General features: G+C 35.9%; 1 protein-coding gene across 1 annotated transcript in view; it reads right to left on the reverse strand.

Annotated features, from left to right (window-relative positions):
* LOC126167316 (lysosomal alpha-mannosidase-like) overlaps positions 1-13154 on the reverse strand; it is a 208275-nt gene that overhangs the window by 129916 nt on the left and 65205 nt on the right. The window contains exon 3 of the mRNA XM_049920467.1: positions 3817-3898. Coding sequence (XP_049776424.1) covers positions 3817-3898 — 82 coding nt within the window. The remainder of the gene's footprint in view (positions 1-3816; positions 3899-13154) is intronic.

Here is a 13154-nt window from a genome sequence, read left to right on the forward strand (position 1 = left end):
GGAATCACTCAGCAGATCAAATTGTTTGATACTACTGAATAAGCATGTGTGAAGTTAAAAACGTGTGCCATATCTGGGCTTAAACTCGCATCACTCTCCTCCAAGCATAGTGTACTGCCTATTTATGCATGAAGCATCGACTCAATGTTTCAACATGTCCAAGCTTCAGGAAAGTATGGAAGGAAACAAATGACATGTGGAAACATTGTCATAGTCTGTGAGCAGGCATGCATGGACAGTGTGTAGTACAGGTAAAACACATAGAAATTACACAGTACAAATAACACTGTTACATAGGCATAAAAATAATTTGCTTTAATGAGTCCTCAGTCACAGTCAACAATGTTGAGTTGGATACAAAGCCTGTCTTGCAATATGAATCTCAGTCAGACTATTATGAATTGAGTTTGCACAGTTTAACTGAATCAATACTTATCAATGTTAAAACCAATGATTAAGATCATAGTCAGAGTCAAGTCCTTTCACACTTGGTGTTAATCCTAACTAAATTCTGAGTCTCTAGTGGGACTGCAGCGCAAAGGAGAGCTAACCAAAAGCTAATACCTTAGACTATCACTTATTGTCTACTAACCAGGACAATATGAAAAACCTATTTCAAAACAAAGAAAAAGAATGAAATAATTCTCATCATAAATTATTTAGACATAAAGCTAAGAAATTTTGAACACTCTCTCATGTACTTCACAATAAAAAATAACCTTTTCTCCAAAGAACCAACATTACTGTTCACTGCAGAATTCCGTATGTGAAACACTTTCACCTCCCCCAGCGAATAGTCAGTGTGAAAAATGCCAAATTACACAACGGTTCAGAACCTGTTAAGCTATACGTACCCCTATAACTAGCTTGGTTTAAGTTTGTTCATAGATTGAATGAAGACAATGGCACATTAACTCCAATATGACCATGCCTTGCAAAACACTATAGTGTTCAATCTACCCTTCTAAGTGCTTAAATGCTTCAAATGTCTCTTGCTGTGTTATTGTTGTATGCACTCTCAAGCTTTCAATGACTAAATAAAGCACGACACTGCCTACAAATAGGCCTAACTCCTGATGATGACAACAGAGGAATTGTCAAAAACTTGAGATCAAACACAACCCTGATGAGGCAAGAAATCTGTGACACTTGTTCAAGATTGTTGCTGTGAAAAATGACATTCTTAAATAACCTTCCAGTTGATGACAGCTTCACTTTTTTACAAATTGCAAGTAAGAGTTTATATGTACATCAACGATGTTGTTTTTGCAAAATACATAACAGTTACAAAAATGTAAAATGTTTAGTCAAGGTAATATATGTTACATTTATCACAATTTAGAAAAATGGTAACTGCAACCGAAAACAAAGCTTCACTTTCAGAGGAATAAAAAAATAAACAATGAGTACAATGCAACAGAGCTAATAAAATGAGTGTAAATTCAGTTTTAAATGTGAAATGTTAATTAATCAGTTTATGTATTTATCCATCAGTAGACAATCTGAATTGCGTGGATGTTTTCAGCACATAGATGTACACAATATAGAAACACATACATGTGTGCAAATACACGTACAGAAATAGATACATACATTATTTATAACAGCAAAAATAATTGATTGTTGACAATATAAAGTAATTGTATAGAACAAAATCTACTGACCAAGCAATGACAGGAAATTAAACATATAAAAAAAAAGGTTTTAACTATTACAATATGGTAAGTCTCCCAGACTTGGGGTTCTGGGTGACTTTTCCAAACTCTACCCTATTTCCTAAACCTCCTCAGTCCTTTTCCTTCACCTCTCTTCCTTCCCCTTCAACCCTTCTGCTGGAAGAAGCAACCACTGGCTTCAAAATCTTGCCTATGTAAAACTTTTTTTTAATGTGTGTTCTTCTGCCACCACTTGGTGAGTAGATTTTTTTTATCTACCCAGTTAAATTATACACACATTATTTGCTTTACTATGTTTCATGTTTGTACATCACAATTCTGTTTAATTGTATAGTAAAATGCCTCTTATCACAGCAGTTATGATTAGCATAATCGTCAACATAATTTACATATCCTTTCAGGTAATCCTTGAAAGGATAAAAAAATTTTGGTAACAGGTAATTCTAAAAAGAATTGCTAGAGGCATGCATTTCACTTTTATCTTTGATCCTGTGTATAATTTAATTCATTACACAGCACACTATTTTGGGGTTTGTACTGTTTTTCCTACTGAGACATAAATGGTGTCTATATCTGGTTCCATGTTTATATAGGGGACCAGTTCTATGGGTGCTGGTCAATGTCTTTCTTCATATGGATTACTGTTTACATAATTTATTTACATAGAATAGCCAAAATTCTCTTAGATTTAAACAACTTAGTGCTAAGGGTTCTCTAGTTACTTTTCATTATAAATCATACCAACCATTTTTTAAGTCAAAGGTTGTTTGCATATTCTGGTCATTTGTTCCCCAGATTGTTATGTCATAACTATTTATAAAAATAAACATAAGCAAAATGTGTTCTAAACACATAGCTTGCTAAAGCTATTCACTTCCCAAAGGCAATAATATGCTTAGTCTATCTTCCTTGTGAGTTTAAGAGGGGTGTGAGAAAAGTAATGAGACTATTTTATCTATTAAAGTTTTTATTTTTTTCAAACAACAATATTGTCCCATTCAAAGTAGTTCCTTTCACCAGTTATATACCTGAGGAGCTGTCATTCCCAATCTTGGTAGCAGCACTGAAAGGCTTAAACTGGTAGGACCTTTAACATGTCAACCACATTCTTCTAAATGTTCTCCTGAGTCTCAAAATTATGTTCCTTTTAAGGCATTTTTCAATTTCAAGAAAAGAAAAAAGTCCCAAGGGCTCAGATCAGTTGAATGGGGGCAGTGAAACAACAGGAGTGCCTTCTGAAGTCAAAACTTCTGCAATGGAAGTGGCCATGTGACATGCGTTGTTATGATGCCACATCCACTTGTCCACAATGTCCATTCCCACTCCATTCCCCTTTTCCTGAATCTCTCAAGGGCATCTTTGTAAACCACTTGGTTAACAGTTACTCCTAGAGGAACAAATTCTTTGTGCATAATACCCCTATCATCAAAAAAGCAAATCAGCATTTTTCCATCTTCAATTTGCTCAAACATTTCCTCAATTGTTCTTCTGATCAGTTGTGACATTTTTTGGCACCATTTTGGCACAAACCTTTCACATGTACAAAATTTCAGTCAACATTTGATGTACTGTGCACGGACTCGGGCTTAACAGGTCACCCAACATCCTTACTGTTACATGTCAGTCTGATCTCACAACAGCATGCACAAATTTGATGTTTTCATCAGTTTTTGAAGTTTAAGGTCTGCCTGAGTGAGGTTTGAGACTTGAGCTCTTGATAAGGAATGTTCCCCATAGGACTGCCTCAACGTTTGAAAGGTCACTCTCACAGATTACCCAAGTTGAACATAATGCTACTCTGAATTCTGCTGTTCCGTTTTGGTAACACACAACAAAAACAAAACTTCACTGATGGCGCTTTCAAAAATCACATGGTGGCTTTATGGAGCTGAAATTCAGACTGAGCATCTGGAAGGGATGGCCACACCGGTCTACACAAGTACAACAATACAGCATTGCCCTATCATTCAGACTGTTCTCAGTCTGATTACTTTCCTCACATATCTCATACATGCATAACTAGAAATTCTGTTCTTGGTACGAGCTCATCTCTCAGTTTTTAAAAACTCATTTGCCAAATTTTGCAAAGTCTATACAACAAAATTATATTTACTTGCACACAGAAACAATAATTACTTACCTTTTTGATGGGTCACGGAGCAAAGCCTGAATCACCGAGTCTAATATATACTGAACACCAGCCTTCTGTGTCAAAGAATGGCCTATGGAAGAAAACAGTCTAAGTAAGACAAGAACTGCAAGGCCAATAACAAGAATGATAATTTTATAAAACATACAGCAAACAAACATTTTAAGGAGCCATCTTTCACACTTTTACATTCAATTACAAGGCTGTTAAAGAGAAAACAGGCTGCATATCAAATGTGCCCTTGCAGAATACACAAAAAAATAAAATTATTTTCAAAAATGATACACAAATGTGCAATATGTAAAATAAGTGAAAAGCAACCACTTCTTCTAGTGGATCAATTAGTGGAGCACAGAAACACATAGCTGAAAGCAGCATTCACACTAGCTTTCAGAGTGTGTTATGGTGTCTGTGTCACGAATGTGAATGTGTACACCGTTGCCAGAAAAAGAGTGAGTGCCTGGAAGCTAGTGTGAATGCTCATTTCAGTTAAGTGTTTCTGTGCTCCACACATTATTCACTATAAGTGAGTGGTTACCTTTTCCTTATTTTACATATTGTTCCATCCAGGAAGTTTCATTATTGTTACACAAATATGTCATACACAGACAAACAAAGGTATAGTTATGTCCCATAAGTTTCATTAAAAATATTTACCTCAATAACATTACACCAAGAAACAATTTTGTTTACACACACACACACACACAACATAAGTGAGATGACTTCAGCACGTAAGACCATAGTTAAGAACCCCATTCATGATGGAAATATATTGGATCTAGTGGCAACAAATAGACCTGACCTCTTCAAGGCTGTCCACATCGAAACTGGCATCAGTGACCACAATGCGGTTGTGGCAACAATGATTACCAAAGTACAAAGGACAACTAAAACAAGTAGAAATATATATATATATATATATATATATATATATATATATATATATATATATATATATATATATATATATATATATAATACAGGGAAACATTCCACGTGGGAAAAATATATTATATTAAAAATATATTAAAAATATCTTCTTTTCAATATCTTTCTTTTTAATATATATATATATATATATATATATATATATATATATATAGGAGAGATGATGAGACTTACCAAATGAAAGTGCTGGCAGGTCGACAGACACACAAACGAACACAAACATACACACAAAATTCAAGCTTTCGCAACAAACTGTTGCCTCATCAGCAAAGAGGGAAGGAGAGGGAAAGACGAAAGAATGTGGGTTTTAAGGGAGACGGTAAGGAGTCATTCCAGTCCCGGGAGCGGAAAGACTTACCTTAGGGGGAAAAAAGGACGGGTATACACTCGCACACACACACATATCCATCCACACATATACAGACACAAGCAGACATATTGTGTCTGTATATGTGTGGATGGATATGTGTGTGTGTGCGAGTGTATACCCGTCCTTTTTTCCCCCTAAGGTAAGTCTTTCCGCTCCCGGGACTGGAATGACTCCTTACCCTCTCCCTTAAAACCCACATCCTTTCGTCATTCCCTCTCCTTCCCTCTTTGCTGATGAGGCAACAGTTTGTTGCGAAAGCTTGAATTTTGTGTGTATGTTTGTGTGTCTGTCGACCTGCCAGCACTTTCATTTGGTAAGTCACATCATCTTTGTTTTTAGGTATATTTTTCCTTCGTGGAATGTCTCCTTCTATTATAACCATATATATATATATATATATATATATATATATATATATATATATATATAGAAAGATGATGAGACTTACCAAACAAAAGCGCTGGCAGGTCGATAGACACACAAACAAACACAAACATACACACAAAATCTAGCTTTCGCAACCAATGGTTGCCTCGTCAGGAAAGAGGGAAGGAGAAAGTGCTGGCAGGTCGACAGACACACAAACATACACACAAAATTCAAGCTTTCGCAACAAACTGTTGCCTCATCAGCAAAGAGGTCTTTCCCTCTCCTTCCCTCTTTCCTGACGAGGCAACCATTGGTTGCGAAAGCTAGATTTTGTGTGTATGTTTGTGTTTGTTTGTGTGTCTATCGACCTGCCAGCGCTTTTGTTTGGTAAGTCTCATCATCTTTCTTTTTAAATATATTTTTCCCACGTGGAATGTTTCCCTCTATTATATATATATATATATATATATATATATATATATATATATATATATATATATATATATATATATATATTTAAAAAGAAAGATGATGAGACTTACCAAACAGAAGCGCTGGCAGGTCAATAGACACACAAACAAAAACAAACATTTGTTTGTTTGTGTGTCTATTGACCTGCCAGCGCTTCTGTTTGGTAAGTCTCATCATCTTTCTTTTTAAATATATTTTTCCCACGTGGAACGTTTCCCTCTATTATATTCATATATATATATATATATATATATATATATATATATATATATAATAGAGGGAAACATTCCACGTGGGAAAAATATATTTAAAAAGAAAGATGATGAGACTTACCAAACAAAAGCGCTGGCAGGTCGATAGACACACAAACAAACACAAACATACACACAAAATTCTAGCTTTCGCAACCAACGGTTGCCTCGTCAGGAACGAGGCAACCGTTGGTTGCGAAAGCTAGAATTTTGTGTGTATGTTTGTGTTTGTTTGTGTGTCTATCGACCTGCCAGCGCTTTTGTTTGGTAAGTCTCATCATCTTTCTTTTTAAATATATATATATATATATATATATATGTAGGAAAGATGATGAGACTTACCAAACAAAAGTGCTGGCAGGTCGATAGACACACAAACATACACACAAAATTCTAGCTTTCGCAACCAACGGCTGCCTCGTCAGGAAAGAGGGAAGGAGAGGGAAAGACAAAAGGATATGGGTTTTAAGGGAGAGGGTATTTTTTAGGATTGAGAGGCAAGGCTGGAAGTCAGAAATTCCTGGAAGGTTAGGAGAGGGTGATTTTGAGGACAGTCTGCTTGTGTCTGTATATGTGTGGATGGATATGTGTGTGTGTGCGAGTGTATACCTGTCCTTTTTTCCCCATAAGGTAAGTCTTTCCGCTCCCGGGACTGGAATGACTCCTTACCCTCTCCCTTAAAACCCACATCCTTTCGTCTTTCCCTCTCCTTCCCTCTTTCCTGATGAGGAAAGCTAGAATTTTGTGTGTATGTTTGTGTGCGTTTGTGTGTCTGTCGACCTGCCAGCACTTTCATTTGGTAAGTCACATCATCTTTGTTTATATATATATATATATATATATATATATATATATATATATATATATATATATATATATATATATATATATATATTTAAAAAGAAAGATGATGAGACTTACCCAACAAAAGCGCTGGCAGGTCGATAGACACACAAATAAACACAAACATACACACAAAACTCTAGCTTTCGCAACCAACGGTTGCCTCGTCAGGAAAGAGGGAAGGAGAAGGAAAGACAAAAGGATATGGGTTTTAAGGGAGAGGGTAAGGAGTCATTCCAATCCCGGGAGCGGAAAGACTTACCTTAGGGGGAAAAAAGGACAGGTATACACTCGCACACACACACATATCCATCCATACATACAAGACACAAGCAGACATATATATATATATATATATGATGTGACTTACCAAATGAAAGTGCTGGCAAGTCGACAGACACATAAACGAACACAACCATACACACTAAATTCAAGCTTTCGCAACAAACTGTTGCCTCATCAGGAAAGAGGGAAGGAGAGGGAAATACAAAAGGATGTGGGTTTTAAGGGAGAGGGTAAGGAGTCATTCCAGTCCCGGGAGCACATATGTGTGGATGGATATGTGTGTGTGCGAGTGTATACCCGTCTCTTTTTCCCCCCTAAGGTAAGTCTTTCCGCTCCCGGGACTGGAAAGACTCCTTACCCTCTCCCTTAAAACCCACATCCTTTCGTCTTTCCCTCTCCTTCCCTCTTTCCTGATGAGGCAACAGTTTGTTGCGAAAGCTTGAATTTTGCGTGTATGTTTGTGTTCGTTTGTGTGTCTGTCGACCTGCCAGCACTTTCAATTGGTAAGTCACATCATCTTTGTTTTTAGGTATAGAAGTGATCCACAAAACTACTGTCCAATATCCTGCACATAGGTTATTTGTAAAATGAATTTTGAAAACATCAATCACGTGAAACCCAACTCGCACTTTTCTCGCATGACATCCTGCAAGCTTTGGCTCAAGGCAACCAAAATAGATGCAGTGTTTCTCGATTTTCGAAAAGCATCAGACTCAGTAGCACACCCACACTTATAGTCAAAAGTACGATCACATGGGATATCAAGTGAAATTTGTGACTGGATTGAGGAGTTTTTGGAAGGGAGGACACAGCATGTTACCTTGGATGGAGAGTCCTCATCAGGTGTGCCCCAGGGAAGTGTGTTGGGACCCTTGCTGTTCATGTTGTATATTAATATCCTTGCAGACAATATTAATAGTAACATGAGGCTTTTTGCAGATTATGTAGTTATCTATAATAAAATACTATCTGAGAGAAGCTGTATAAATATTCAGTTGAGTCTTGATATGATTTCTACATGGTACAGATATTGGCAACTTGATCTATATGTTCAGAAATGTAAAATTTTGCACTTCTCGTCACAGAATGAGAAAAAATGTAGTATCCTATAATATTAATGAGTCACTATTGGAGTTGGCGACCTCAAACAAATACCTGGCTGTAGCACTTTGTACGGATATGAAATAGAATGATCATATAGGTTCAGTTGTGGTTAAACCAGATGGTAGACTTCGTTTATTGGTAGAATTCTGGGGAAGTGCAATCAGTCTACAAAAGAGATTGCTTACAAATCAGTCATGCGACCAAACCTAGAATATTGCTCAAGTACCAAATTGGACGAACACAGTATATTGCACATATACTGAGAAGGGCAGCACAAATGGTCATAAGTTTGTTTAATCCATGGGACAGTGTCAGAGGAATGCTGAAGGAATTGAACTAGCAGACTCTTGAAGGCGTACGTAAACTATCCCGAGAGGGTCTATTAATGTTCAAGAACCATCTTTAAATGATTACTCTGTGTACATACTACAACCCCCTACATATTGCTCACATAGGACTCTCAAGGATAAGATCAGAATAATTACTGCAGGCACAGAGGCAATCAAACAATCATTATTCCCATGCTCCATATGTGAATGGAGGGCTACAAAACCTTAATAACTAGTACTTTACATTGGTATGTACTTTCTGCCATGCACCTCATGGTGTTTACAGAGTGTAGCTGTAGATATAGATCTTTTGGACATCATCTGAATATCTCTACTAAATACAATGCCTTTTCTCTGAGTAATTTTCAGGTACTATTTCTGAATGTACTCAATTATACACCATGTGTCTGAGCTGTCAAAATGTTAAATAGTTGTGAGAGAGAGAGAGAGAGAGAGAGAGAGAGAGAGAGAGAGAGAGAAAGAGAGAGAGAGAGAGAGAGAGAGAGAGAGAGAGAGTGTGTGTGTGTGTGTGTGTGTGTGTGTGTGTGTGTGTGTGTGTGTGTGTGTGTGTGTGTGTGTGTGTGTATGTGGAGGGGGGGAGGGGGGGGGCACTCGTATGCATTGTTTTAAAATCCAATAGCTGGGAGGTCAATAAGCTGTTTTCGGCATTTGTCATGTTGACGAATAGTCTGCTCCAGTTTATTGGTCTTACAGTAGTTTTCTCAGGAACGTATTAAGCAATTTAGAATAAAGAGGGATATAACTGTTGTAATTTTTAGGGTTCCATGCCTAAAGCTGTAAAAATGGAACCCTTGTAGGATCACTTTGTTGTCTGTCTGTCTGTCTATCTGATTATTAAAAACCCTTTTTCCCAGGAAAAGACACATTTATCAAGTTCAAATTTATGTCACTAAGCTCTACAGTCCCTTGGCTGTGCAAAAATTTTAAGCTTATATGTCTGTTCAATCACAAGATACGGCCATGTGTTACATATTTTGATACTTGAAAACTCACTCAACCATTAACCTAGAATCATGAAATTTAGCAAGAAGTAAGGTTTTGCAGTACAAGTTATGTAAAAAAATCTGAAAATTGTTAAATTGTAGCTATATCACACAAAAAAATATCTTTTTGCCACAAGAAAATACAGTGCATTCATCATTCATCAAAAGCATAACACAAATATTACTGCACGTAAACATAAAATGTACATTACAGTCATGTTGCAGTAAGTAAAAAATATTTAATTAAATATTTTATTACATCTTCTACATCTACATATACAACTAAAGTCCCACATTCTTTTCTTTGTGTGTGCCCGAGCTAATCTGAGAAAGTACAGTAGAGATTTTGATACCGTCTAGGACAGATATCTTGCCAGGACAGATAACTTGCCAATTTCTGTATTGAAAACAGGTAAATATAGTTGAGATTCTATATATAACTCATCCATACTGGGAATCTAGATTCTCAGTGACACACAAAAATTAAGTTTGCACAGAATCCTCAGTGCACAAATCCTACTTGCTTGTAGCCAATTTTTACTTTTTTGATATATGTGTGACAATGCCTCTTTACTTTTTACTCAAAAAATTAAGCTAATTTTTTATCTCAAATAATTCTTTTTTCTGCAGAGGAATTGTGCATGATAGTCCCTATTTTCTATGTCAACAAATCACATAGAATTTTATTTGTGAACATGTTCACAAATTTGGAACTTTTCAAAGGATGTACAAAAGAGACTGGTCAGCACATGTTACAATATGGTACATTATCTTTCTTGTTTAAAGGCACAGAAATTCTAATTTTTAGGGACGAAGGGAAACTGCCACTTCTAACTATCCATAGACTCAGTGGACATAACGGATGTGCCATTATATTTACTGTTTTTAATCACAAAACTGGATACACCATAAAATTTCATGTTCTCTTGTTTTGAGTGATTTTAGTTTGATACAGCTATGGTAATGACAGTACCTCTTTCTATCTAAAGGCAGAAAATATATATTCAAAACTACTCAGGGAGCTGTTAGAATAATTTTAGTTCTGGGTATTGTCAAATTTGTGGCCTTGTTCATTTTCTGCAGTCTTATTTGTGTCACTTGCATTAATGAAGGAAGAATTTAAATTAGATACAATATCATACTCGGAGGAAGTATTCTTGTGATACTTTCTTCCACCCATGAATCTTGATAATATATGGTGCAGTTTTATGATTGTTTTGGGAGCTATTGATGTAAATATAAATTGTCTTGCTGTTGGATAGTCTATTTCTGCTCTGTAGTTGCTTTTGAACCTTATGTGGTTCATTTTCTCTGCAACCCACATACTGGAGTTCTGAGCCTCTGTAGTTCAGGTGTGGAACATTTATCCACAATAGTGAGATCATGTTTTCCAGCAGTTTTTTGTATAATAATACTTTTTAAGTATATCTGAGAGTGTATTGATAAATAATGTAAATGCATCCTCAAGAAGAGCATTTTCAATGACACTATTCCATACTGTGATCTTAAATTGACCCGTAATCATCAGTATCATCATTTCATTACAATACAGATATTTTAGTTTTTCTTTTTTTAACCTCATACCACTTGGAATCTGATTTAAAAAATTAGCACACATCCTAAACAATCTTAGACCTTACTGATTTGCTGAATGGTGGTGACAATGTTATAAATACAGGAAAGTTGTCTGTTAGAATTGTCATTAATACAAGTCAGGTGTCTTTCCATATTAAGTAAATTGTCTGCATGCCTTCAGCCACATGTCAATAGCAATATGAAAAAAATCCTGGAGTCAGACAATTTTTTTTTCCCTCAAAATGTAAGATCATTTTTCTCTTGATATCAAATTAAATGCTTGATAACTGCCTTGGTGCACAGTGTACAGGTACAATTATAAATTATAATGTGGGGAGTATTACCATAGCTGCTTGCAGTGCATTATTTATTTATTTATTTATTTATTTATCAGGTTCCTTTGGACTAAGGGACCCAAAGCTATTTGATCCTGCCATGAGTCAGTACATACTTTACAAATTGTTGATTACAAAATTTATAAACACAGAATTAAGTAATTAATAAAACATAAGAATGAGTGTATAGGAATAAAGAACACATTGCAGAGAAAATTCTCAACTTCGGAGAGGAACTTTCGTACAGTATAGAAGCAGTGTGACAACAGGAAATCTTTCAACTTGGATCTGAATACTTGGAGTTTAGCACTCAGTATTTTCAGTTCTGCTAAAAGCCTATTGAAAATGAAACCAGCTGAACAGCACAAACTTTTCCATACGGTGCTTAAGGAAGTGTGAGTCGAGTGCATATTGTTTTTCCCCCTAGTGTTCAATGAATGAACATTGCAATTATATATTCATGGGGACAGCAGAGTAAGAATTCCAAGACACCATTTAACGCTACTGCCCGCTCGGGCGTACGTTAGCTCTTTAAAGCCTGTACTGTAATAAGTTCACGGGCTTCACCTTATAAACAAGGATTTTAGTACATAAGTTGACCGCGTGTACCTAATTGGAAGCAATTCGAACTTATATCCAGTCAGTAACTACAATGATGCGTCAATCAAATGTAAAGTATAATTACTCGTTCGCATGGACAAGAAGTACACACAGTAGATACTACCAATGATTAATAATACAGTCGCCAACCTAATTAGGCATTGAGTGAGTTTTTCCTTGTAGAAGTGGGTGCATGTACAAGCATAATAACACATAGTAATGTTGCGTTTTATGGCAAAGTTTGGAACCGGAAAAATCCACTGAACTAAAGTTTTCTCCTTTTGTACTAATTTGGACGAGCTATAAATACACAACACCACACTGCAATGATTACTACGAACTGCATTTTGTATATTGATCAGACTGAAATCGGGCATAGATTACCCTAGAATTAGCAATCTTGAAAGTACACATACAATGCCACTATTAATGATGGATAAACACTAATACACTTAAGTTTAATATGGAACTTAACTTTGCTGGTCAAATCTGATCAGTACACTTCAAGGTTTGAAAGAATGGACAAGAGAAGGGGGGGCCCTGAAACTGTTATGGTCGTTATACTGAAACTATTAAGTACTAAAGGTAAATTAACACTCAGAATTATTAACCTATGGATTACTACTCTTTTGTCTCACTTCTGGATTACTTAACTATCATTCTTTCTGTCTCAAATTAATTAAGTGTCATTGCTAGCTCAATTCAAAAAATTATCTTCCAATTTAGTCAAACTGTTGTTCTTTACTAACATTTGCATTAACACACAGAACTTTAAACTTTTTTATAGCATAGATTTGTCTGCTGATAATTCTCATTAACACTAACTTTAAACTTTCAGTTCG

The sequence above is a fragment of the Schistocerca cancellata genome, chromosome 1 (assembly GCF_023864275.1).
Source record: "Schistocerca cancellata isolate TAMUIC-IGC-003103 chromosome 1, iqSchCanc2.1, whole genome shotgun sequence".
Lineage (NCBI taxonomy): Eukaryota > Metazoa > Arthropoda > Insecta > Orthoptera > Acrididae > Schistocerca > Schistocerca cancellata.